Source organism: Trichoderma camerunense (assembly GCF_050948025.1).
Source record: "Trichoderma camerunense strain CBS 138272 chromosome Unknown V8C40scaffold_19, whole genome shotgun sequence".
Taxonomy (NCBI): domain Eukaryota; kingdom Fungi; phylum Ascomycota; class Sordariomycetes; order Hypocreales; family Hypocreaceae; genus Trichoderma; species Trichoderma camerunense.
Genome location: NW_028145351.1, coordinates 94487 through 120524, shown reverse-complemented (window position 1 = coordinate 120524; position 26038 = coordinate 94487). Strand labels below are relative to the sequence as shown.

The following is a 26038-nucleotide window of genomic DNA, read 5'->3' as shown; positions in this document are numbered from 1 at the left end:
TGAGCCATATTTCACCCCAAATGGGCAATTGCACGTAATATCGACTTGCATATGCATGACCCACTAAGGCTGAACGTAGGAGCTAATGCGCATTAAAATGCACATGTAGGCAGACGCTTGATGCCTCCAGACGAAGTTCTTTGTCGACTTAATCTCTATTATACTCGTATCCGTTCAGCAATTACCAAATGAGGCTGTTAAATACAAAGTCGCTTGACCTCGAGATATTCCCTACCAATGAGGACATACGTTATGCCATATTATCCCATACTTGGCGGGAGGGGGAAGTGACCTTTGCAGACCTCCACCAACACGAGAAGCGGACAGAAGCACGAGGATGGGAGAAGATATGTCGAAGCTGTGAAATAGCTTCTGAGTTGGGGTTCGACTATATATGGGTTGACACGTGCTGCATTGACAAGACAAGCAGCGCGGAGCTGTCGGAAGCCATCAACTCAATGTTCCATTGGTACGAGAAGGCTGAAGTATGCATCGCATATCTAGATGACTTGACCCTCACCGCAGGTTCAGCAGTGGTTGACTCTGATTTTGAGCAATGTCGCTGGTTCTTCAGAGGCTGGACGCTCCAGGAACTTATTGCTCCCCCAGAGCTACGCTTCTACTCCAAGGAATGGCTCTTTGTCGGTACAAGGACATCTCTCAAAGCCATCATTGCGAAAACCTCGCGTGTCCCCGACATGATGCTTGAGGCGCACGTGAACGGCCAAAGACAGAGACTCGACAACTTTTCCGTGGCTGAAAAGATGAGCTGGGCTGCTAATCGCAGGACTACTCGACCAGAGGACATGTCCTACTGTTTGCTTGGAATCTTCGATATAAACATGCCTTTACTTTATGGAGAGGGTCAAGGCAAAGCCTTTAGGAGACTGCAGGAAGAGATAATCAAATCTACAAACGATGATTCGATCTATGCGTGGAGCTATTCCGAGGAACAGTCTAAGAAACAGCATTTCTGGGGCCTCTTGGCTGACACTCCATCGGCCTTTGGACAACACAGGGAGGGCTTCGTGGTAAAGCGATCAAGGTATGTATTTACACAAGTAGTCTCAAACATGACGAACTATCCCCATTATTAACCTCCTATCTCAACTGCCCAGATATCTCGCACGACGCTCAAATCATGTAGCCACAGTCTCCAATCGCGGCCTCAACGTGGAGTTTGCTCTGGCACCTCTTCTAAACGATAAATCGGACACCATATTCATCGCCATGCTGGACTGCGACATGCAGAAAGAAAACTCATCGCACTCGTTGACGCCAGCCATAATCCTCCAAAAGATGTCGTGGCACAGCGACTCCGAGTTTGTCCGCATACGACCAGACTTCCTGCTCGTGCAGCTGATGAATCGCATTATCTTGCCCACAGCTGACGACCTCGCTCAGATGCGTGACGGCCTTCGTCTCCCGGAAGCCGTGCCTCGACAGATATTTGTCCCGCATAGCTTGTCCGCCCTACGTGCTCCGCGAGGCATATTGTTTCATCCTGCAGTCAAGGGACAATCTCAATCTTTGAAGCCCCAAGATTCGCTTATAGTCGATGTACTCACGCAGCCCTCTGAATGGCTTTATTTTGACGAACGATCGCACGACGGAAGCATAGCAAGTCCCGGCCAAGCGAACCACGACTTCTTTGACATACTATCATCATTGCAAAGAGTACAGTCATATGTATTGAATTTCAAGCCCTTCTCCGATCTAGGAGTTACAGAGCCCACGCAGGCAACGATTCTTGGGTCGTTAGAACTCGAGATTAAGCAGCAAAGTGGATGGAACAGCTGGCATGTGTGTTTGGTAACGGGATTGGAGCCGCTCCCGCCAAACCCCTTTGGCACGCCATCTCTGTATACTGTGCCGTGGTACGCATTCGAGACGAAAGCCAAGGTCATGGCGGGAGAGCTCGATGCGGTGTTGGACAAGAAGACGAGACGTGGGTGGCATAGATTGTTCGATGATATGGTACTGAGAGTCGATTTCGATCTCGAGAGTCGGCACTCGAGGTTGTATTACAATGCGGTGCTGAAGGTAATTACACCGTCAGAGAGATATGGTACGACACAAAACGCCAGGCCAAGTACATGAACTGTGATGATCCACAGAGAAGTATTATACAATTCAATAGAATATGCTCATAAATATCATCATCATAGCTCTTCGAGCACACCCAAGACCGTCATCTCTAGCCTTTCCAAAATCTCATCTGGGACGTCTAATGGCTTCTCCTCTGGCACTAGGCCTTTGCTCACTAGCTCATCCAAGCCAATATCAGGCTGCTCCTCGACCGCTTTCTTCAGCGCTCTCGCCCTCTCCGTAACATCCTCAATAGAAACAATCTGTTCATTCGCCCATTTGGTACTCAGAGTCCCCGGGATGCCAATCTGGATGCTCCGATAATGCAACTGCTCGAGTTTCGCGTTCCTTTCCGGATCCCACTGGATCCTCACGTCAGAAGGCCTCTCATGCGCCGTCTTGTTGGTGCTCTCCTTGTCCACTCGTGCGTGTTCCGCTGGATGAGTTGATAAGACGCCTTGCTTCAGTAGCCCCAGGAAATCTTCCTTTTTCATCTTGAGGGCGAGGATGCGACTTTGGCCATCGTCTTTGTAAGAGTATCCGGAGCGGTACATCATCCAGCACCAGCTTGGCTTAATCCAAGTCATGCGACCGGGGCTGAAATCCGGCGAGGCGTTGAGTTTTTGGGCTCTGACGGCGGCATCGGCGATGGATGCTTTGTAGGCTTGGTAGACGATGATGTGGTTGTTGTCGTACGAGGCGCGGATTTGGCGGTAGGGGATTTGCGAAGGATAAGACATGGTTGATGCTTTACTTAGCAGCTTATTTATGTAATTCTCATTCGCAGATAGGGGGATTCGATTGACTGGCTAATTATAGTAGGCATTATGTAGATGGATGTCAAGGCGATGAGAAGCTTTTGTTTTATAAGTAGTTGAGCTATACAGTGCTGGATGCGGAGTTGAGGCTGATTGATGACTCTGGCATGACGACGGACGGCCTGATGAGTCTTTTGCCGATGCCCTTTTTGGTCGTTTTGTTTGATTGAGTCTAGACCGAGACAAATCGAACGTTTATCTTTTGTATTGTATGTTACATAATATTATGAGTTGCTATGAGGTTGAATAAAAGCATAACAATGAAGAGCTAATATAGATGAAGCTGTCGAGTACTGACTCCTTATTGAAATCCCATGAACAATCAATAGCATTTACCCTTATAAAATGCAATCCATGCAACAAATGTCCGCTTTGGGCCATCCCATTGTTTTAGGCAGACTCCCCCCCCCCCCACCTTCTAAGGCCCACTCAAAGTATCACTAAAAACCTGAGACAGGCGTGACGCAACGGGCCTGTGCAGCTCCATCGAACAAAGAATGCCGAACCGAGCCTTTATGCCGCCATTTTTATTTTTGACTTTTGCAACATTTCTTAAATCTATTGCTGCGTTTGTATAGTTTAACAAAAAAACGATCTATTCTTTGTTCTTTTTCTTCTTGTTTCCTCTCTTATACTTTCACCCAGCCTCTTCTGTTTTTTCTATACCTCTTCCATGCATCCACCTACGTAGCCCCCAACGTTTCCGACTCAGGTACCCGATTCAAACCTCTGCAGCGCCCACAGCAGTAACCGCCAAGCGCCTACAGAGCTCTTCTTCTCTCTTCTTCTTTTCTCCCTCTTCCTCCTCCTCCTATTCTCTCTCTCCCCTTCATAACCACCTGACCTCACCTCTCCCCGCCTCTTCTTCCTGGATCCACGTGCATGTCGCCACCGGAAGCACCCGCAAGCCCAGCGCTTCCCGGCCCTGGATCTGAGCCTAGAGGCGCGGATGCCTCCGAGGTGACATGCATCCAAGACCCCTCGGTGGGGTTGCAGCCTGCTGCTGAGCCCGACAAAATCAAGGACGGGAGCAGCTCGACGACTCAAACTCCAGCTCAAACCCAGGCTCATGCCGCTGCTGAGTCTGACTCTGGCGCGGTCGATGCGAAATCAAGCGCCAGTGCAAACGAGGATCACGGCGACGACGACAAGCAAGACACCGAGACCCGAGCCATGACGACAGAACCAGACAAAACGACTCCCGCCAACCCTCCCTTCGGCGATTCCCCCAAAGAAGCAGCCGCTGATATCCATCTCCATACAAGCACCCCTAGCGCACCCGGCGCAGACAACAACGAGCCTCCTCAGCACTCTCCAGACTCACCGCTGGACATGGCCAGCGACGGGGCCGGCAGCAGACCGACAAATGCGGAGCTCGAGCAGGGCTCTGTCGCTGTCTCTGTCTCTGACGCTGGCTCAGCATCAGGCACCGCCGACGCCAAAGACAGCTCCAGCTCTAGCTCCAGGGCCAAAGAGAAAGCTCCTGCACACGAGACTCACGATACACACGAGACCATGGCCGAGCCTACAGACGATATCTCTTCCTCCGTCCTAACCATCAAGGCCACCGTAGCGAGCCCGTCTTCACCATCTTCGCCCATGCAGCCCGACTACCCAACCACGCAGCTTCTCGTGCCCGAGCATCCCAACTATGTCGACCCAACGCCGCCCACGCCCATGGCCTCTCGCCCTCCCTCTCGCGCCCTCTCCACAGCCCGAAGCGACGACGCATCTCCCACCAGATCCGGTCCCGAGTCGGACGATAAGAGCGAGGATGATCAGGAAGGTTCACGGTCCGAGATTCAGAGCATCATGGAGCAGTTTAGCGAGTATGGAGGCGGTCCTGATGCCGATGAAGTCATGAGCCCGCGCCTGGAGATTGCTTCGCCCATGTTGGGATCTTCTCTGCAGCATCCGCCTCGAAAATCCAGCCTCGAGCCTCTGTCGCCCTCGCTTGCCAGCCAGCTTCAGGGACTCAACGCCCTACACATCTCGACGCCCGGTGACGACGACCATGGACCTCCTGTGCCCCCTAAAGACGGATCCATGGGTACGCCTCCGAGACCCAAAGACGCACGACCTCTGCCAAACAATGTCGCATCCCCAGCTTCTCCTACAATGTCCATGCACAGACCGCCGCCTCCAGAGCCCGAACCCGAGCCGTCCCTACCCTTCGACTTCCACAGATTCCTAGAGCAGTTGCGGAACAAAAAGGCGGATCCCGTGGCGAGATATCTCAAGTCATTCCTCTTCGAATTTGGGAAACGCCAGTGGATGGTTCATGAGCAGGTCAAGATCATTAGCGATTTCCTAGCCTTCATCGCCAACAAGATGTCGCTGTGTGAGGTATGGCGGGACGTGTCGGATGCAGAGTTTGACAATGCTAGGGAAGGCATGGAAAAGCTCGTCATGAATAGGCTCTACACACAAACCTTTTCACCAGCCATTCCGCCGCCCAAGCCGATACCTGGAGCAAAGCCTAGGAGGAGAGGAGGCGATCCGCCACTGGGTCCCGGTCGGAGAGGTCAGCACCAGGAGGACGTCGAGAGAGACGACATTGTGACGCAGAAAATCAACATTTACGGCTGGGTCAAAGAAGACCACCTGGATATCCCACAAGTTGGGGAGAGCGGCAGGCGTTTTCTGAAACTAGCGCAACAAGGTGAGTGCCTTTACATACACATATGGCACACTCATCCACATGCCAGATCTCATTGCTGACTATACCATGAACCAGAACTCTTAAAGATCAAGTCATATAGAGCCCCCAGAGACAAGATCATTTGCGTCTTGAACTGCTGCAAAGTCATATTCGGTGAGTCTGTTCTTTCCTATTCAGTGACGACTCTTAGCTGACGTCTCAAGGCCTCCTGAAACACAACAAGTCCGACTCGTCAGCCGACTCATTTATGCCACTGCTCATCTACGTCGTCCTCCAGTCGAATCCGGAGCATCTAGTTTCCAATGTGCAGTATATTCTGCGATTCAGAAATCAGGAGAAGCTGGGTGGCGAAGCCGGCTACTATCTCTCCTCTCTTGTAAGTAAACGTTTAGTTTTAAGCCCCCCTTATCATCGCACAGACTCTCACCCCATGACAGATGGGTGCAGTCCAGTTCATCGAAAACATGGATCGAACCTCTCTCACCATCACCGACGACGAGTTTGAGAAAAACGTCGAGGCAGCCGTCTCCGCGATTGCAGAGAAACACCAAGCAATGTCTCCAACAGGATCACGCCCACCTCAGCAGATATTCAACGAAAAGGGTTCATATGCTGAGGCCCGTTCCTCGCTCGACGGCGCAAGCTCGTCTGCCCCACGCCGCTCAACAGACCAGAATGAAGTCGACCTCACTGCCCCCATCACCGGTCTCCTACGGACTATTCAGAATCCCCTCACCACCATCGGCCGCATGTTTTCAGACGATGGCGCATCATCAGCACCTCGGCCACCTCCACCGCCGCCCATCGGCCGCCCCTTGGGGTTCCCCGATTCAGTTCCCCTGAGGAATAGCACAGACAGCCAAAGAGACAGCGGTCGGCGCGATTCAAGATACGCTCTCCCCGCAGAAGAAGCAGCAGCTCGACAAGCGAGCGCCGAGGTGGCCGAAGCACAGCGGCTACACCGCGCTGAGCATGCCAACGTCGTAGAGACGCTGGCAGGCATGTTCCCAGATCTGGATAAGGACATAATTAGCGATGTGGTCTACCAGAAGGAGGGAAGGTATGTTTTCACTCATCTTTACCCCCTTTCTATCTTTTACTAGGCTAACCTGGAGTGCTCCTATGTATAGAGTTGGTTTGGCAGTCGATGCGTGCCTTGCTTTATCCTCGTAGCATATATATATATCCCGAGAAAGGCGAAAGACCTTTACACCTTTAATTAGATAGGTATGGGGCTTGGTTTTTGCACCATTGTACAACGGTATACATCGATTATGTGACATACTTTTATTTCTACCCTGTAATCTACCTCCTCTTACCTTAATTTCACCTTTATTTGCCGGTATATGCACCGTAGAGAGAGAAATTAAGGAAATGCTTGCCATTGTATCAATCTTCATTTCCAATTTACAATCATTCATCCCATCATTCTACAACTTGAGCAAATCGAATTATTAAGAATGAAAAGACAACTTCTCAGTCCAAGGTTTGGAAGAAAGACCAAATATATATAATAATAATCTTGATAAAGAAAAGCAAATCTATTCATCTCATTTAGTCCTCATGCATACAATGCCCCTCCCATCCCTCTATTCCTAACGATCCATTTTTCTATCTCACCATTCGCTGCCTAACACAGCCTTGTATACACAACGTGGGCTGCGCATACACGGTAGCCCACACTTTCCGGGGAGGTGACACAAACGAAGGAGTAAAGCGAATGAATTATAAATACATAAAAGATGCTGTGGCTGATGTGACTCAAAAAACAAAAAAAAAAATGTACGACCACGTAACCTTCCCCATCCCCATGACCCTCACATCCGTCTAACAAGATAGTGGTAGATATCCTGTAGAGGATGGTGAAAGCAGTCTAGTATCCAGAATATTTCTGGTGGCCTACAAAGTCATAGGGGGACACTCCATCTCGTCCATCAGAGCTGTTGCCCCTGTAGTGCGCATGACCATCTTCAGAAGCGAAGCCTTGCGAGTAGTTGGGAGAAGCGTCTCCGGGCTGTCGAGAGCCAGTCAGGTCGCGAGACATGGCGTTTGGCGAAGGCCCCGAAGACAGAGCCGGGTGGTATGCCCCCTCTGGTATGCTAGGGGCGTAATAACGATCTCCCGCCTTTGAGTAAGGGGGAAGGTTCTCCTCGTGATCATGTTCGGAGGGGTAGGATGCCTCAAGATCTGCCTTTGATTTGATCATCATCGTGTTGCGAGCATCAAGGGGGGTCAGATCATCCTGGTCTCCACGGAGTTTCTCTGCAAGCAGCTTGTTAGTCTGACGAAAAGGTACCACTCAAAGTAGGAGAAAATGGAAAGAGACAGAAGAGAAAACTTACCCAGCTCCTTTCTACGCTTGCGGTGAGGGTTCATCTTGATGGCCGCGTTGATAGCATTCCATCCGACAAGGAGTGCAAGCGCAACTGTCAATGTTGACTGTATAGCAATCATGACGACGCCCATAACAGTCTGGGTCGTCTGCTGAACATTGAACTCCTCGACAAAGACAAAGACGCAGATGACGGACAGCACACGAACGATGGCAATGAAGATGTTGATGATGTTGCTGGAGCGGCGCTCAAAAGGGCGGGTGAAAACCAAGAGTGCCAGCATAGCTAGCTCGACAACAAAGCTGACAGCGGTCTGAGCCATACCATTGCCATCACCCGCCGCCACAACACAGCCTTTGACAAATGTATAGAGAATGACGGGGATAAACAGCCACCAATAGGACTTTTTGTAGGCTTCGTAGAACATGGAGTACTTGAGCCAATTCTGCTTGTCCTCATACAATTTGGCGGCGTCACCATGCTGGGACTTGAGCCTGTGCGCTGTCATCCAGATTTTGAAACCAAAGTACATGAGAACACCAGTAAAGATGCCAAGGGAGAGACCGGCTAGCAGCTTGGCCGCCCACGAGTCACCAAGCGTGAATTGGAACACGCAGTACAACACCCAGATTCCGTAAAGGAGCAGGATGAGAGTCGTGATTGTTCGGGCAATGGATCTCCAGTAGTGCTTGCGGAAACCAGTAAGAGACTCTGGGAACTTGCCATATAGAGACCAGGCTTCAAGAATGACTTTGATAAGCAGAATACCGGTGACAACCGAGGCAATGACGATAGCAACAATAAGAAGTGCCGTCATGAAGACATCCGACTTGGGAACGCTCACTGATTCGGCAAAGTTTTTGATGCCCGAGATTGTCTGGGTGAGTTGGCCCGAAATACCCTCTGTGCCATCGTCTCGACGAACGAGCCTTGAAAGGCTGAGCTCAGTCGAGTTGCCCGTGTCGTCATCTTGTTCGAGTTGCCTGGTAAGATTCCGTAGGTAGGCAACACTATCTTCAGTCAGATTGCCACCAGTCTTGGCTCGAAAGTCGTCAATGGAGTTCAATAGGCCATTCCATGGGATAAGGCCAACGGAGAATGCAAAGTTCTTTGCGAAGCTGCGGTAGATGGGTGGGTAGTTGACCGAGAGCATACCGCTCATCGCCATGCCTTGGAACCAGCCAGCCACATCCGTAAAGCTGGGGCCAGCGACTGCAACTCCGGCAGCACTGCTTCCAGACATGGCACCACCGACTGCAGACATGCCCGTGGCGACGAGAGAGACGCCAGCAATACCCACAGCAACATATGAGACAGCAGGCACGCTCATAGTCTTGCCGTTGGTGACCTGAGCCTGAATACAAGCCACCATGCTCTTATCATCGAGGCTGTTGAGCTTCATAACTGCCTCTGCAGAAATGTCTGGAACACTGAAAGCGATCCCCGGGATCATTGACGCATATTGAGCTGGAACCTGTTGAGTTCCACGAGCGACGAATTTGCCATTGGGCAAAGGGCACAGCTGTTCCACCAAGGTCTTTGGGTCACAGGGGTTGAATGTGTTTGTGAATGCGCTGATGCCGTAGGCTGTGACATCGAGAGTTGCCGTAACATTCTGGCTGTTCGTGCTGGTGCCCTCGATGTCGAATGTGATGGTTTGGGCGTTATTGTCATAGGTCATGCTCAGTTCGCTAATCGTGATGGAAGGCAAGCTTCCACAGTCGACAAAACCAGTCGTCGTCAGGATCTGGTCGCCCATGACTCCCGTCATCAACATTGCGCCCATGCATAATGCCTTCCGCGTCGTCGATTTTGATGGTGTCCGAGCCATGTTTCGTAATCTTTGCCCAATGGAATCAATAATGCGAGCAGCTCCAGTTCAACTTTGAAATTCCACCACTATGATTCGCTTTATGAAATGCAGCACTGTCGATGTAGTAATGCGCCCAAATCCAGTATCAAGAGTTTCCAGCTAGATTCGTTTGGCCAATCGTCTCCGTTTATGGGTGTTCAGACTATATGGTAAAATCGGTTGTAGAAGTAAATTATAAGAGAAAAACTCCAAGGAATGGTCGAGTATTCCGGTATATAAGTAAAAGAAAGTTGCTGAAAGGAATGCCAGCTAATTCAATAAAATGAGTTGATCGAGAGCAAATGCCACGGCAACCTCACGGATATGCAGAAAAGAAAAAGTGCCCACAGGGCGAGATATCCAAAATGGTCAGGATCAACCCGACAAGAATCGAAGAAATAAGACAAGAAAACGAGTGGCCAATGCTGTTAACAGCTCTATAATTCAGGGCGTTTCCCAGCAGTCACCAAACGTCTTCTTCACGGCGGGATATTCATCAAGGAATGGAGGCGATGTCTATAGAATCGCAATCGTAGAGTCGGGAATTCGGTTTTCGCTCAGCAACGGCTTCGATATCAGATGAGATGGGGGTTGGCGCTATGTGAAACGGGTCTGCCCCAGGAGCATCACCGGAAGCGGTTTGAAGGAGAGAAAAGACACGAAATAATGAATGACAAAATTCAAAAATCGAGCAGTGGCTGTTAAAGGAAAGAGAGCAAGCAAGAACACAAACAAAAGTGAATTGACAAGACTGGAATTATGGAAGAAGAGAGAGAGAAAAGAGAGAGAAGGGGAAAACGAGGCCCAAGCTGCGATGTTGAAACATGCCGAAAGGGGACAGCACCTGCACCTGCACCTTCCTCGCGGCCAGGGTTCAATTTCCCCCCACTGCCTGCCTGACACTGCTGGGTCTGCACTTTAAGCGGTGCAGCCAGGGAGTAGTCGCTACCGAGCGATACCTGCGGCCAGGCCCTGTCACAGCACTGCCACAAGGTCACGCCCAAGTCACTGTTTCTGGAAACCTGCAAGGCCACTGGCAAGGACCCTGACCATCCACTGTCTTAGGGGCAGATCCAGTGGAAGGGGGTCGAAGTTGGTACCTGCGCAGCGCCCTGATTGGCGCGCCATGGGCCGAGGCTGCTGAGGCTTTGCTGCAAGATGCGCTGAAACTGGGCGCTCAAACAGCCTGACACAACCAGTGAAGTGCTAAACGGCGATCTTGTAACAACAATCGCATCTTAACAGCCTATCAATATCAATTAGAATTATTACGAATTAACACAACATATACAAAAAGAATTGAAAGCCAAATCTCAAATCATACAATAAATTACCTCGTTATCAAAACATCAAATCTCATGCAAGGACACATCAGACCAAAAAGACTCGCTTTGCACGGGGCACCCAGACTAGCCCATTTGCAAGATTTCAGGGATCAACCAGCGAAATTACACTCTTCCCAAGCAACGAGATTGAGCATCATTCGGCTCGCCCACTCTCTCGCACGCACCACTGAAATAAATAAAAAAAACAAGCACATTTTAAAAATAAATAACAAATAAATAAAAATAAAATGGAGCGTGAATAGACGAGAGGCAGCCTATCGTGAGTTTTACTCCATTCTGCTGCCCATCTTTCTTGATTTGCGGAGTGCCGAGGCCAGCTGCCCTCGCTGATGGTGTCTGCTCTGGTCTGGTCCCTTTGAGATAATCCCAAAGGGACGATCCCAAGGACTTTTTGTCTCATTATCACTTTTCACCCAAGATCGACAACGAGTCATGCCAATCTGCTGAATACAAAACTTAGCTACCTACCTATTATGTGCCTAATCTACCTGAACAAGGCTCCAATCCACAGTAACTTCCTCACCCAGCCTCAGCTCTGCTATCGTACAAGAAAAGGCATCCGACTGACTAAGGATTGGATTGGATGCCTCCATACCTCAGGTGCACTAACTAACAAGCCTCCATCCCGTACTTACTCGCTGCAATGCAAGCCTCGCGCCATGATCGACATCGCACAGGCCCTCTCCTCGCCTCGCTCACACAGCCCCAAAGAGCAAGAAAAACATCCAATACAAGACCTATTCATAGACACAAAAAAAAGAAGAAAAGAAAACACAGCCAATGAAGCCACTCCGAATACGGGCTTTCAATTCTTGCATTCTATCTCGATGGGATCCAATCAATAACAATCCATTCCTCGTACAGCCAGTCAGTCTCCTCTCCTGACGAGAGCAGGCACTAATACGAGCTCTCATCAACCCCAGACTTCTACTTTTACAGCCCAGTCTCCACCATCGTTGCACCCTTCCTCAGGTACCGGAACGGAACTGTACGGAAGTACATGTGCGTATACTCGTATATCGTACATAATCGCCAATGCATGTCTCATCTAGCATATTATCCGCCGGCTGCGCGGCTAGATTGTGCTGAGCCAGATGCATTCGGCTTAGGCATTTTCCTCACTTTTAGTAACATCAAAGACAGAGAGAGTATTAGGTGCGGATATATATTTGTAGTAGCAGTATTTCAATTCAGCTAATGCCGTTATCAAAAAAATCTATGCGACATAACTCGTACGGTTATTTCCCCCTAGGCGCGACATGCGCCCGCAACTCTCATCCCACAGCCATTGCCATGCGTACGTGGTAGGCAGTTCAAGAAACGGAAATAAGAAAGAAGAAAGAAACATAGAAAGATGCTCCGTTTTATACATTGGTCTCTAATATAGCCCAACTTGCATCCAAAAATAAAAGAATCGAAAAGAGCAAAACCAAGAAAGGCTCAAATAGCAACTAAACGCAGGGGAATCATGTTCATATACTACTGCCCGTTACTGGACCTTCCGAAATAACAAATTGTCGCCAGAATCCATCCCCGGATGATGTCCAACTCTAAAAAAGGCCCCCCAAAAATTCAGTATCCAAGAGAATTGAAAGGAAAAAGAAGATTTCAGAAAGCCAAAAAGAAAGGAAGGAAAAGAAAGGAAGAGAAGAAGAAAAGAACAGAAAATTCCCCGTGGCAATGCGCAATTCAACGCTTCAATAATATCCAGACGCTTGTCTATCATCCCAGCTCTTGGTATCTAGATGAATGGCGCCCTGGTGAGGAGAATGTGAATAAGTCGATAATGTTTCATGCCCGCTAAACGGGCTGCCGTGCACGCTTGAAGGGTCCATCATGTTGTCGTACGCCATCTGCGCGCCCATAGGGGGCACACCGGCTACCGGGACGGGCACGTTTTGCAGGCCCAGCGCATTCAGGGGTGGGAATGGCTCCACCTCATTTGCCATTGTCATGGCGGTATACGGGTTCGACCCCTGCACATACGGAGCCGAAGTGACGGGCAGGTCCTGAACCCGCCGGCCGGGGTCGTAGGCGAGCGGGCTAGGGGCCATTGACTGGGTCGAGTGCAGGCTTTGGCCTATGCTTTCGAATTGGGGAGGAGAATAGAAGGGTTGATACGGTTGTCCCGGGGGCATCAAGGGATAAAACTGGTTTGGAGCCTGCGCATACTGCATTGCCTGCTGAGGAGCCATTGGCGGCGCTGGCGAAAGCTGATGTTGCTGCTGGCCATTTTCTGGATACCGAATGGCTGCAGGTGATTTTTGCTCTGGCATGAGTGGAATGTCATGCCGTGGAGGGGGGTCCTGGACTGGGCTGATGATGGTATCCGCCGCCAGTTCCTTTGCCTTGGCTGCCACCAAGCGCAGCACAGGAAGCGAGATTTGCTCCATATGCTTGGCCAGGTGGACAGTCAACTTCTTCCACGTCGGAAAGACCTTGCCGCAGAACCTGCACGCTTCTTCGTGCGGTTGCTTGCTCGTTTCCACATGACACTGCTCAACTTTGTGCCATGTCGGATCAATTGCGCCGGCCTTCTTCATGGCCGCTTTGGTCTTCACCTTGGGCTCCTGGAACTTGTGCTCGCGGACAAGGTGCTGCAGGAAATTGTCGCGGCGGTAGCATGTGTGCCGGCAGTCCTCGACATCGCACGTCCACCATTCTAAGTGACGATGGCCCTCATTTTCATGGCGGACCCAATCGGCCTTGCGCTTAAAGATCTTGGGATCCCGGCACTTGTCCCACGTGCACGTAAAGGGCTGCACGTCTTCATGCACGTGTTTGGTCCAGTCGGATGGCTTGAGAAACTTCTTCTTCTGATAGCATAGCTGACATTCAAACTCGGCCGGTAGGTGCTGCGTAGGCGGCATGGGGATGTCAGTGGGGAAGCTTTCTTGGTTGATGGCACCCTCGGTCGGTGTGACATCGTCGTCATCATCGTAATGAGCCGACAAGGTGTCCAGTCCCTTGGTGCCATTGCTGTCTCCCTTTCCAGTCAGTACATTGGCTGAGCCGCCAAGTGCTAAGCAGAGAGAGCCGCAAGGGCAGTTGGCACCGAGGCCAAGATGCTTGACCTTGTTGTTGAGCAGCTGCTTGTATCTAATAATTTGCTGGTGAGCAATGCGATCTACGAGGTAGCCATGAGTTGGTGGTAGTCCCGGGTTCAAAGTCTGGATGTGCTGTTGGAAGCCGGCAAAGTTGGGTGCAATATCGTCAATGATGTTGGGGTTCATCTTCATGTCGTTATCTTCGTAGAAATCGTCGTCGTCGTCGTCATCCTCGTCTGGATCGACGGGAGCCTGTCGGAGAACCGCCACAGGTGGCCCGCCCGACTTCCTCCACATGTCGGCGAGGCTAGAGTGCGCACCACCAGCGTTGTCATTATTGTTGGCAGAGGAGGATGGCGACGGCTTGGGCAAGTCTGACTTGCTTCGCGGCCGCCTCAAGGAATTCCTGACACTGAGGCCGGACAGAGGACCTTTGGAGGAGGGCGCGGTCGGAATCGTGCTGATGGACCCAGCGCGCGAGTGCGTGGTGCCAATGGAGGCAAAGTTCTGGCCCATTGAGACTAAGGCGGTGTTAATACTGGGAGTCTGGTGCTTTTTGCCCCAGCTGGACGTGCGTGTCATGGGAGATAGATGCGGCATGCTATCGCGCTTATTCTGGGTTGGCGAAGGCTCGGGCTGCTCCTCCACAGCCTCGCCTTGTCCACCACGAGAGCGCTTTCGCATATGAGAGCCGCTGGGGCGCCGGACGAGGCCGCGAAGGTCTTTCAAGAGGCTGCCGGATCTGTTGCTTTTATCGCCACCTCGACTAAGGGAGAGCTTCTTCAAGAAGTTACCACTAGTGATGCCCTCAATATCGAGGTCGACGACGCTGGGCAAGCTGCGTCGGCGTGTGCCCCAGGTTGCAGCTCGGGAGATGATGGAATCATTGTCACGGCACATCCTCTCAAAGCGGTCAATGGCAGCTTGTGAGCTCTGGGGTTGATGGCGGCTCTGGCCACCACTTCTGATGGAGTGTAGAATGGGAGCATCAGCCCATCCGCGATTGGCATAGATGATATCATAGTCTTCGTCTGACATCTGTCCAGCCCCATTGGGGGAATAATAGGTTTGCCCAGGAATGTATTTGTTCTCAGTCTGGTCACCAAGAGGTATGCCATCATTGCTGTTACGGTTCTCCTCTTCTGTGGCGCTGATATCTCCGGACTTGTCTGGAAGGCTAGTCTCATCGAGGTTGCCAGTAAGCCATTTGCCGACTTCCTGATTTTTCTCTTCAATCTCACGGCGATTGATAATCTCATTGATGCTCGCAATCTCCTCTCCAGGCCGCCTCTTTGGGTCCAAGCCAGCGAGGCCAGTGGCAGGGTCACGCCGCCATTGGCCCATGGAATCTCTAGTAGCAGTGGCAGCCATAGCAGCTTGGCTTTGCCCTTGGTTTACAGACGATGTGATCAAGTCTCCTGCGGATTCGAGACCGCCACGCACCGTGGAGGGGCTATCTTCAAAAGAACGCTCAACGGTGTGGACAGGTCCGTTGTTGTCCTTGTCCCAGACTGAGATGGTGACACGAGGACTCTGACACCGCATATCGACAGGAGCGGGGGCCAGGCCGTCCTCGCTGGATCGTCCACTGTCTGTCTGGCTTGGGGTCAACTGAGGCGGCGGGATGACGAGTGGGTTGGGCTTGAAGGCTTTCTGGAGCTCCTGCGGTGAGATGGAGCTTGGTAGCTGATGCTGATCGGGTCGCGTGAGTGTCGTTCTCTCTTCACTTCGCGGCGACAGTGTGTGGACAGAGGCAGTTTGGTCCGGTGTTAGAGGATAAGAGTCGTCGTTGGCATTGTGTTCCTGCCGAGGCTCAACTGGTGGGGTGTTGTTGAGTGAGAGGTCCCATACGCTCTGGTCGTCGAGGAAAGACGGCGTGCCGACGTCGGGATTGGTAAAGTTGGCACCGAAAAAAGGGTCGTCGTCAAAGTCACTGAAGTCGCTGGACTGGTAGATGCTCAAGGTTGAGGTGGACCCGGCAGGCGTTTCTGAAGGGTTCGCGGGCGAGAGAGAGTCGCTATTGACGCGGGAGAGGAAAGGCGACAGCAGGTTGGAGTCGATGGATGAGCGCTGCTGTTGTTGATGCTGCTGCTGGTACTGTCGCTGCTGGCCGGCAGCGGAATTGCGGGGTTCAGGGTCGAAGGAGAAGTCGTTGTCGAGGGCCAGAGGGTTGTCGGTGTCGAGAGGCACGGAGAAGCCTTGGGCGGTGGCCGATGCGGAAGACATGATTGTTCCCAGCTGGGGCCAGGCGAAAGGGGATGCCCGAGGATAAGTAGTCGGTATATGAGATGGACGGGGAGATGAGAGGGACTGGAGGATAGGAGCGGTGGCTTCCGGGAAGAAGTCCCAAGCAGTCGACAGGACAGGCAGCCGGGGCCCAAAACTGAACTGGTGCGCTCTGGAGATGCGCAGCGTCACGTCACTGGCCAGGGATCATGACCATGTTCCTGAGCGGACGGGAGAGCAACGGGGCGGCGTGGGTTGAGGTGAAAGCTTAGGCAGGACTCGAGCTCGGGAGGCGCAGTCGGCGAGAGAGAGGCTTGCGGCGTCTTGCTAGGAACTGGGCTACAAAGTTAGGATGACAAAAACGGTGGTGTCGGACGAGAGAAAAAAGGGCAGCGGGCGGCCAGAGAGCTGATGATGGGATGGGACGTGGGACATGGGCGGCCAGTTTGTGTGGGTGCGGCTGGCGGATCTAAAGCGCTTACCACCTTGATTAGGCTGGACGGCACCCCCTGCTAAGCGACCCTGCCCGTTTCTGGTGCTCTGATGCCACTGCTTTTGTGTCCGCGATACGTGTAATTCCTGTCGAGTACGACGTGCCAAGGTCCAGCTGCGTACCTAGTACTGTAAGGTCGGGAGCGTCATGGAGGAGCTGCCAGGTGCTACCTGGTGCTGGGCTCTTGGGCTTCAAGCTGGTGTCCAGGGCCCCAATCAGAGAGGCCGGCGGTCGAGATATGGGGGGGTGGATTTGGTGATGGTGATGGATAGTTTTGGTGGTGGTGTGGTGGGGGGGCGAATTGCGGGAGGAGGCGTGCTAAGTTTGGGACAAGGGCTTTGGTGGCGGCGAGATCTGAATCAATTGTTGCTGGGCTGTCTCTTTTTATTTCGTATGTAGATAGTATGTGGGAAAAGAGAGAAAGAAGCAAGAGGATGACGATGCTGATGCTGATTGTAGTTGTGAAGATTTGAGATGGAGGATACAGAGAGTTACAGAGAATCAAGGCCGTCAATACTTGCTTGAGTTTTGGTGGGCTGCAAGTTGAGGGAGGGGGTTCGGAGCTGAACATTGATCAATGCTCTGGTGCCACTGCTACAGTACCATTTAGTGAGCGGTAGGTGGCATTAGGTCCAAGTTGGTACGCAGTGACGGCATCACAGCAGCCCTAATCCCAATCCCAGGTAGCTTCAAATTGAGTCCAACCAAAGCATAGAGATCTCAATCCATTGTACCAGCTGTGAGTTTTTGTTTGCTTTGCTTGCAGAAATCACATCATGGACTACAAGCAATACTGTACGATTACCAGCATTCTACCAGGTCGAATACTTGCACGTACCCGGGGCTCAAAGAGGCGCGCGGTTGCAAGAGACTCTAGCGATAACCAACCTCTCCAGGTTAGACCTTATCCAGCCTAGAGCTCAGGACATGCTAGTTCTACTCCTCACCTCCACAACAAACAACCTCGGAGACTCAACAACAACAACCACAACTTGAGAGAAAAATATACAACCCGAGAAGGAAAAAAAAAATACAGAGCTAGGCAAGTGGCTACCGCGCTAATGCCCTCGTCTCTCATCAACGGTCTGGCTGTCATGTCGAACTCACCATCTCGTCTCCATAGCCTCCACCACGCGAAAAAGCCTAACTGGACAGCATCAACACTAGCGGCCAGCATTTCACACACAAGGAGCATGTCGAGTGGGGCTGCCCTGCGAGAATATGCCCAGCTCTGGGGTCGAAAAGCCTTGCGGACGGACAGCTAAGCATGGTAGCGCGGTACCGGTCGTCTGCCCGTCGACGTCACCCTGGGCCAGGTACCCGGGCATCAAGAGCCGCCTGACCCCTGGCGGCGCAACGGTGGGCACGAGGCTTGCGGCCTCTAATTCCGTGGCTCCTCAAACGGGCCATGGCGCGCTCTGGGGCCCTGTGAGGCTATCTAGCACAAGGGCCAAAGTCAGGTGGTGCCAGCCCCCGAGGCGTTCTTTGTAGCAGCAACACCGCCTCATGAGCTCAGGGCTGGTCACCACTCTATCTCGTTTGCTTCTGGCTTCTGGGAGATCCAAGGTGACGCTGGAAGGGCAGGGCAACAAGGCAGCAGCAGGCAGGATGCGAACCGCAGCACGTCACGATAGACTGAGACATCCAGATGACATCAGGGAATCTGTCCAACGGTCCCCCTAGGGAGTGGCACAGCAGTCCACAGCATGGGTTGGGATGATGCAGGAAATGTACAAAGTGCTCCGTTACTCCATACCACACACGGAAAGGGGTGTATGTGTAGATATCTACGACCTTACCTCACACCTTAGATTCGGCCGGCAGGATCAGGACCTTGGCTCTTTTTGGCCACGGCAGCCGGGCTCGATCATCCAAACAAGAGGTCTTGGTAAGACGAAGCTTGTTCCATAAGCGTCTCAAGCCATGTAGACTTTCGGGCTTCTGGACGAATGCAACCCCTTGTGCATACAGCAGGATCAAGCAGCAACAGACATATTATCGAGCTTGGTTGCTTACATGGCGCTAGCCACGGAGAAGATACTGGATATATTCCCATTATTCTCACAAGGTGGCAGCTCTGTGCCTGTCTGAGCGGCAAACGGTTAATTTCCCGGCTGGCTCGGCTCTCGTCAGAACCCTATTGCCGTTGTTGCTGTTGCTGTTGCTACCACTGGTCATCTTGCTCGGTGCAGGTAGCACCAATACCTCGGGCTTAACCTCGTACGAGAGCGCGATACAGGGACTCGTTCGTGCCCTTGGCGGAGATTGAGGAGAATCTCGGGCCACGGATTTCGCATTCGGAGTCTTGGCACGGGCTTTTCCCTTTTCTATCAAGGCACAGACAACTTGTTTGATGCAATATTCAACGGCATTCCGATTATCTGCATCATGACACCAATTACGAGGAAACCAATAGGTCTACAATCTAATCGCAAAGGGGGGGCGGCAACACTGCCACATGTCCCACCGTGTGCGGCTGAAGCATCCGGCACCTGTCTCACAGAGTCGATTAGCCTCAACAATGCTAAAGATCTGTCTGCTCCGCCTCACTCTAGCATCGATAAACCTCTAGCGAGGGCATCGTCTGGGCGCGTCCTGGAACATTCTAAAGAAGCTTCACACTCCAACATGCCCGTGCGCTCCCGAGGCCTGCATGCTCGATTGAATCCTGCATGTTACCTGCATGAGAAAGCTTAGTGCACCATCTATCGAAGAGAGTCTGCCCTACTTTGGCAATAGACCAAAACCTTCCGCGGTCGACAAGGCCCTATAAGGCAGACTCAGCTTAATAGACTAGGCGTCTTGCAGTTTGAACGTTGTAGGGCTTGAAGCTTGAAATGCAGCACATAGACAAGGTAGGGTAGGATCCCACGGGGGGCCTCCCGCCTCACCCAAAGCTTCGCCCCGATTTCAACAACCTACGAGCGCCACTGATTCGGTCAACTCGATTTGGACACCGCGAGTGCCGGCAAAGCAACCATCGAGTCTTGCCCAGCACAGGCGAATACATAGGGAGATAAGCGCGCTGCCGCATCGATAACCGCCATTTCGCGGCTGTCTGTACGGAGTAGGGGCTTGCTGTTGCTGGTCTTTGGTATCGCTTTTACTGTACTTGCGATGCGATAATTATCCAGTCAAACCTTTCGACATTGATGGTCTTTGAGGATTGATCTATAAATCACGCTACAGAAAATGATGCATGAATTTCTTTACCAGATAGGATGATTTATCAACTGCATAATGGCAGCCTGAACATCAATAAATCCTTCGCACTCTGTATTTTGCAGAAGATTGCAGAGAGACAAAAAGCAACCCCACGTCATTTCATCCCACCAAAGCTGGGGCGCCGCCACGTGATGCCTCAGACGACCAACTTCAGCCACCAACTCAAGTCTCAAGTGACAATCATGGAATTTATTATCGCATCTGCATTTTCTCTTTTGCTTAAGCCGACTCTGCTCAACTGAAGTATCAACTAGATCCGGCGCCTTCTACCCAAATCGCAGGAAGAAGAGGCGACAAGAACCCGCTTCCCCGTACAGGCATCTTGATCCTTTTGCCCGTCTGCTCGCCCATCATGTTCCGGGTTTGTCAACGCCTTGCCCCATCATTCTCGCCTCACTTTTCGCGTTGATAACTCCGGCTAACGTTTAGATCCTTTTCCCTGCACATAGCCCCATCCAGAGGAGAGCATGCACCTTCGGCTCCATAGGGCTCGGTCCGTGGTGCTGACAAGTGAAGAGTGAGTGTCGCCACAAGCCAGTCTCAGTCTCTAGCCTTAGATAGACGGCAACCAACTATATGTCCTTTGCATGGATTTCAAGTCTATAGTTGCTCCACTTATCTATTAGAAACAAACACTCATCTCATCTGTCTCTACAGACTCGTCGAAATCCGCGCCGCCCAGCGTACCTTTGAAGGCGCTTACATGCGCACCGCCCTGGGCCTCTTCTCCTTCTCCCTCGTCATCCTCAAGGTCTTCACGGAAGAGTTCTACCCCATCGGCGCCCTCTTCGCCGCCTTTGGCACCGCCATTCTCCTCGTCTCCATGTACCGCCGCTACCAGGGTCACCGCCAATTCTTTGTCGCCGAGTCGGAGGACGGCGTCCTGCGCCGGAAATTCCGGACCAGCGGCGACACGGTCCTTCTCTTGACGGCGCTGAGTCTTTGTGCGTATTCGACACTGTTAGCGTTGACGTGGCGCCTCAAGGATGTTTGAAAAATGTCTTGATGGGAATCTGATACATCTTTGGTTATTGAGATTTCATCGGACGACTGATTTGCCTACGACAAATGCAGCGATCCTCTCTTGATATTCAACTCAATTTACCTGCTAAAGTATCTTGGCCGGTTTCTCGAAATATCTTGGCAAAATTTTCTCATGATCAGTCGCCACCCTCTCTTGCCTTTTGCTCTCGCCACTTCAGCATTTATTCGTTCCGAAGAAGGCCTCCTATTTACACGGGGAATAGCCTACAGTGATTTTCACCTCGCTGCATTATATCTGGCGCTGGATGGAGTTCTTTTTTCTTTTGCTTTTAATAAGGGTTCATATTTGATCTTGGTGACTTGCTCACATCAGTGGCTCTAATGGAGCCGATATTTATAGACTTGGCTATTAATATTGAATACCCATTTGATCTGTTATGCAAGACTGGTATAACATTGCTCTAACAGTGCTTGTATATCTGTGACTTTGCAGCGTGCCTAGGGATCTCTGGTGCCCAGAGCAAGACAAAAATGTCATATGCTTCCCCACAAATGCAAGGGAGCAAAGCGATAGTCACAGATATATGTATATGTGCAATAGTGCAACTCGAAAACTCTTTTATCATAATGAATACATGGATTACTGATCTCCAATGCGTAAAAATTGTACTAAAATAAGATGCGTTCGGTAACTTCACTATTAATTGGTGAGGCCTAGAGAAGTATATTATATTTGGAAAATGCATGTTTGGGCCAATTAATTATCAGAGTTGTTTGCTTAAAAGGCTATCTCGGACTGAAGAACCAAATATACTCTAATAAATGATGATTACCATCATTCCCACAAGAGTCATATTTGTGTGTTCTCGCAGCCGCACTCCCCTGCCTGATAGAATTGCCATTGTGATCCTAGAAGAGAAAATAAGGGATAAACCCTGCAGGTTGTTTCAAAGAGCCAGAGCCAGTAAGAGCCACAGAGCCAGAAACCTGTTGAGCTAGCGGAAGTGTTGAAATAAATATCTCAATAAGTCTTCTAGGGAATGGACTTTATCACTGCCTGTCCATCCCCTATATCATTATGCTCTAACTATCCATCTGTATTTATTGAGCACGAAACATCATTTTGCTCTTTGGACAGATTATATACACCTCGCTAAGAGATTCATCCGAAACATAGTACCTATATCATGATCACTAACCTTATACCTCGACCATAGAGAATAGTCGTAGTAAAGAAGCGGAATCGGTGACATCCGATGACAGACCAGCACACACACCAAGACAAACAAACTAGAAACTAGTGAAATGTCAGACTTTAATTATAATACAAACAACTCAATAAGGCATGCATTCTCAACAACCAAGTCTCTCATCATTGCATCATCAACAGCGAATAATGACCACATACATATTTCGAAGACAAAAAGATAGTAGGACGAGAAACACCAAGAAACCCCCCGAACCAAAATAGTTCGCCCGTTGTTGTGAAACAACTCATCCCATAGTTCTAATCAACATCAACCAAGCCGGGTCACTTCATTACTACTACTTCAACCTACAACCCCTTTTTTGCTATTTCGTGCTTCCAAAGCAGAATTATCAACTCCACAGCAGCTGTGAAACAAAGCAACCATCATGTCCCTTACGTGTCTCACTTCCCCTCCCTTATCACAATCCCAACTTACTCGTACTATCCGTCTCGCAAACGACTCACAACACATCCAACCATGAAACAACCAAACACCCAAGAAATCTACCCAAACACTCTCCAAATACGTAAAATCACCTTAGAAAAAGGGGAGGGGGGAAAGTAAAACGAGAGAAATAAATCCTCTAACGTGAAAGAAAAGAACGGCCTTAAACAAAGACCTCAACCATATTTCCCTAAACAAAAACTCAAATATGCTTCATTGAATGCCTTGCAATTTGTAACACACACACAAACACACACACAAAAACACAAAAAACACCAAGGAAAATCCCCCCAATGCCCAAAACTTGATTAAAGCAGCCAAAAAAGGTCCGCTTCAAGCCTTCTTTCCGTCCACCAACCGCCGCCCGCCCCGAAACTTTTTATCCAGCTTCGCAGCCCTTGAACCAACAAAAAATAAAGCCCGAATAGAAAATTGTCAAAAAGGGAGAAATTGAAAAAATCTAAAGCCGCTAATTCCGCTGTGTGAGTCGAAGAGCTCACCGTTTAATGATCCCCCCTCCAGTTCTAAAAGTTTGTTTCGGCCGTTCAAAACATCCGTTGAGACCCCCACAGTATATACACGTCGTCGAGAAAACCCGTAACCCTCCTTCCCAAATCCCGTGGTATTATCGCCGTCGTACTCGTCCGATGTTGAATGTTGAAACTGATAAGAAATATGCAAAGCCCCGTTACGAATTCGAACGTTACGTGGGTTGAAATCCAAGTTCGAATAGTGGTATAATGTTGAGCTGAATCTTCGCGAGAGCCCCACCCTAGTTGTTAGCCCTCTTCTCAGCAGTGAGAACGAATGGTCAGCTAGTTCTGGATACTGCCAAGGTGCAGGTTGTAGGTTCGTGGCAAATTGGCATAGGCGGCTGCTTTTCTTGCCAAGTGGTCGAGTTTCGGTTTAACAGTGGTATCCGATTTCTCGTTTCAAAAGCATAAACCCCTCAGCCAAGTTTATCCCATAGGCCAGGTCGGCTTAGTTAAAGGCCCATCTCTTGCTCCAATCCAAAGCCCAGCGAAATCAGTATCCAGTCATTCTCCATACTCCCGCTCCTTGCAGTTCCTATTAGTCGTAGGGGATTTTCGAATGCCGTGCTCTATTTCCTGGTATTCAATCCAGTGGGAAAACTCGGTCAAGTGGCTTCGCTCATATCAATTGTTGGAAGCTTTCCTGGATGATGGCGGAATGGGTACTTCGATATACATGACCCAGAAAATTCCTTAGAGTCGGAACAAAGGTTTCCCGTCCATATCTGTAGTTCCAAGACTAATATAGACTTAGCCCAAGGCCCCAATGTCATCAAAGCTAATCAAAGCCCTTTTCTTTCCAGATTGGCTACTTTGGTATGCTTCAGGCACTTTGATTTTAGTGAGAAGAAACGACTTGCCGGTAGTCCCAAGGCATTTACCACCTCTTACCGTGACATGTTTCCACCAGTTTCAGCCAGGACGGGATGAAGGGAACCGGTTACACCATCGACCACTTTCCCTACATGTGTTGTGATCTGTCACCTTCACCGTACTCTCCCCATGTACGATAAACACCCGCTTGAGTATCTGCTATTTGGTGCTGTTGATGCTGTGGTATGAGCTGTTGCGGCTGCTGCTGTGCTTGTTGTTGCCAACCCATTGGTGCTGCTGAGGGGACAGCACTTCCCATTATTGCAGGGTCAATGGCCTGCTCTATACCTTCATCCGCCTCACCCACAGGCACTCCTCCGCTGTACATAGGAGGGAACTGTTGAGAATGCCTTTCATAAATTTGATTATGCTGGGGCACAGGATAGTACTGCGGTGTGTGATGGCTTCCCAGTATCTCTCCACTGAAGGACATGGAGCGAGGAGGCGGTGGCATACTACTATTCCATCCCATTTCGTTGGCAGACGCGTAATTCGAGCCCGCCCAAGCGGTCGAGGAAGCTGATGGATCAGCATATGGGGAAAGTTGTCCGCCCATATTTGGTGGAAACGACGGTCGCCAAATCGCGTTCGGGTCGCGAGGTTTTGCCATTGCGTCGCTATCTGTATCCGTGGCCATCCATCCTGGTGAAGACGAATCTCCTATAGCATATGATGGTCCAGATGATATGGTGTTAGACGAAGCTTTTTCAGGCTAGCAGTTAGCATAGATAACGACAGAGGAAGAAAAAAACCTCCTACGAAGCCTCAACTACCCACCTTCCATATCTTGCGGAAAGAATTCGCTTTGAGGTGTCTGAATTGTTGGAGTGCCCATACTGGGCAACGGCGCGACAGGTATGGAAGAGTAATGTTGTCGCTGCGGTCCCTGATCGACAGAGCTGCCACGAGATATAGCGGGCGATGAAGATGCCGTCACAGTATTGGAACCCCCAGGGGTCTGGGGTGGCTGCTGCTTTTGGTCGTACGGCTGCTGCTGGTCCACAGGGTGAAAGCTGCATTCTTTCTTGAGCCGTATGCAGTTTACACACCGATTTTGGTCCTCCGTGGATATAATGCAGCGTATCTTACGTCGACGGCAGTGACCTGGCATTCATTAGAATCTCAGCAGGGCCGGGGGAACCGGGCCTTTGGACTCTCAGGCGGAGTAAAAGAAAGGGCGAGACTCACCACAGGCGATTGATGTTCGATGATAACCAAGCTTATTCCTCTTCTTTTCACCCATCGGTGGCGCCAAGGATTGTGATTCCAAGTACGATGATGGGGTTGCACCACCCACCGAAGGCGTCGAAAAGGATCGTTTCAAGAAATGAGTGGGATTGCCGCGAATATTAGACGCCATTGCAGAATCCTGTATCCCCCTTAGACTGCCAGCGGGCGATTTTGGAGGTGGCATCGCAGATTGGCCGTGGTGCATCTACTCCTGTTGTGACGGGGTATAGCATAGGACATTTGATGACTGGAGGTAGTGGCGGCGTCGATAGCTGGTGAAACGGGGGTACGAGGGTCTTAGATGAGCGCAAGATCGCGAAGGCCTGGGATTCGATTGAGCAGGGAGGGAACGACAGGGCGGTCACAGCCATGAACAGCAGATGGCAGAGCTGTGCAGAGCTGTGCTGGTGGCGTTGGATTCGCCAATACTCGTGATGCCAATGAGCCAAAACCAAAACCAGAGCACGCTCAACCTCTCTGGTGGCAAAAGTATAGCTGACCTAAGACAGCTGATGGTGATTGTGAGCTAAAGGGGATTCCATTACCAGCTCTTGGCCAGACCCGATCTGGTAATCTATGAAATCTCTTTTGACTCCTTGGTACCGGACGGGCAGATCGAGATGGGTGGCTTTGA

At 50.7% G+C, this 26038-nt stretch overlaps 7 protein-coding genes across 7 annotated transcripts; 3 read left to right on the top strand and 4 right to left on the bottom strand.

Moving 5' to 3' along the window:
- The first annotated feature begins 135 nt into the window (after nt 1–135).
- Nucleotides 136–2131, top strand: V8C40DRAFT_83973 (heterokaryon incompatibility protein-domain-containing protein). Its single transcript, XM_083223503.1, has 2 exons — nt 136–1045; nt 1119–2131. The coding sequence occupies exons 1-2, from the start codon at nt 189–191 to the stop codon at nt 2098–2100; spliced, it is 1839 nt and encodes a 612-aa protein (XP_083069122.1). The 5' UTR covers nt 136–188; the 3' UTR covers nt 2101–2131.
- On the bottom strand, nt 2132–2984 carry V8C40DRAFT_83970 (DUF4291 domain-containing protein). Its single transcript, XM_083223502.1, has one exon. The coding sequence runs from the start codon at nt 2826–2828 to the stop codon at nt 2163–2165; it is 666 nt and encodes a 221-aa protein (XP_083069121.1). The 5' UTR covers nt 2829–2984; the 3' UTR covers nt 2132–2162.
- A 1599-nt stretch (nt 2985–4583) lies between these two features.
- On the top strand, nt 4584–6741 carry V8C40DRAFT_277137 (uncharacterized protein; the record flags this gene model as incomplete). Its single annotated transcript, XM_083220928.1, has 5 exons — nt 4584–5568; nt 5644–5721; nt 5772–5944; nt 6006–6628; nt 6699–6741. The coding sequence occupies 5 exons, from the start codon at nt 4584–4586 to the stop codon at nt 6739–6741; spliced, it is 1902 nt and encodes a 633-aa protein (XP_083069120.1).
- A 413-nt stretch (nt 6742–7154) lies between these two features.
- On the bottom strand, nt 7155–9990 carry V8C40DRAFT_282084 (transient receptor potential ion channel family protein). Its single transcript, XM_083221725.1, has 2 exons — nt 7911–9990; nt 7155–7830 (listed from the first exon to the last, which is right to left on the bottom strand). Exons 1-2 carry the CDS (start codon nt 9730–9732, stop codon nt 7442–7444), a joined length of 2211 nt encoding a protein of 736 aa, XP_083069119.1. The 5' UTR covers nt 9733–9990; the 3' UTR covers nt 7155–7441.
- Nucleotides 9991–12257: 2267 nt separating this feature from the next.
- V8C40DRAFT_254489 (uncharacterized protein) lies at nt 12258–16873 on the bottom strand. Its single transcript, XM_083217829.1, has one exon. The coding sequence runs from the start codon at nt 16370–16372 to the stop codon at nt 12797–12799; it is 3576 nt and encodes a 1191-aa protein (XP_083069118.1). The 5' UTR covers nt 16373–16873; the 3' UTR covers nt 12258–12796.
- A 3378-nt stretch (nt 16874–20251) lies between these two features.
- Nucleotides 20252–21720, top strand: V8C40DRAFT_254485 (DUF202 domain-containing protein). Its single transcript, XM_083217828.1, has 3 exons — nt 20252–20451; nt 20540–20607; nt 20748–21720. Exons 1-3 carry the CDS (start codon nt 20443–20445, stop codon nt 21082–21084), a joined length of 414 nt encoding a protein of 137 aa, XP_083069117.1. The 5' UTR covers nt 20252–20442; the 3' UTR covers nt 21085–21720.
- Nucleotides 21721–23838: 2118 nt separating this feature from the next.
- Nucleotides 23839–25740, bottom strand: V8C40DRAFT_83813 (Zn(II)2Cys6 transcription factor domain-containing protein). The gene is made up of 4 exons (XM_083223501.1): nt 25363–25740; nt 24952–25278; nt 24193–24876; nt 23839–24122 (listed from the first exon to the last, which is right to left on the bottom strand). Exons 1-3 carry the CDS (start codon nt 25607–25609, stop codon nt 24263–24265), a joined length of 1188 nt encoding a protein of 395 aa, XP_083069116.1. The 5' UTR covers nt 25610–25740; the 3' UTR covers nt 23839–24122; nt 24193–24262.
- Nucleotides 25741–26038: the final 298 nt, after the last annotated feature.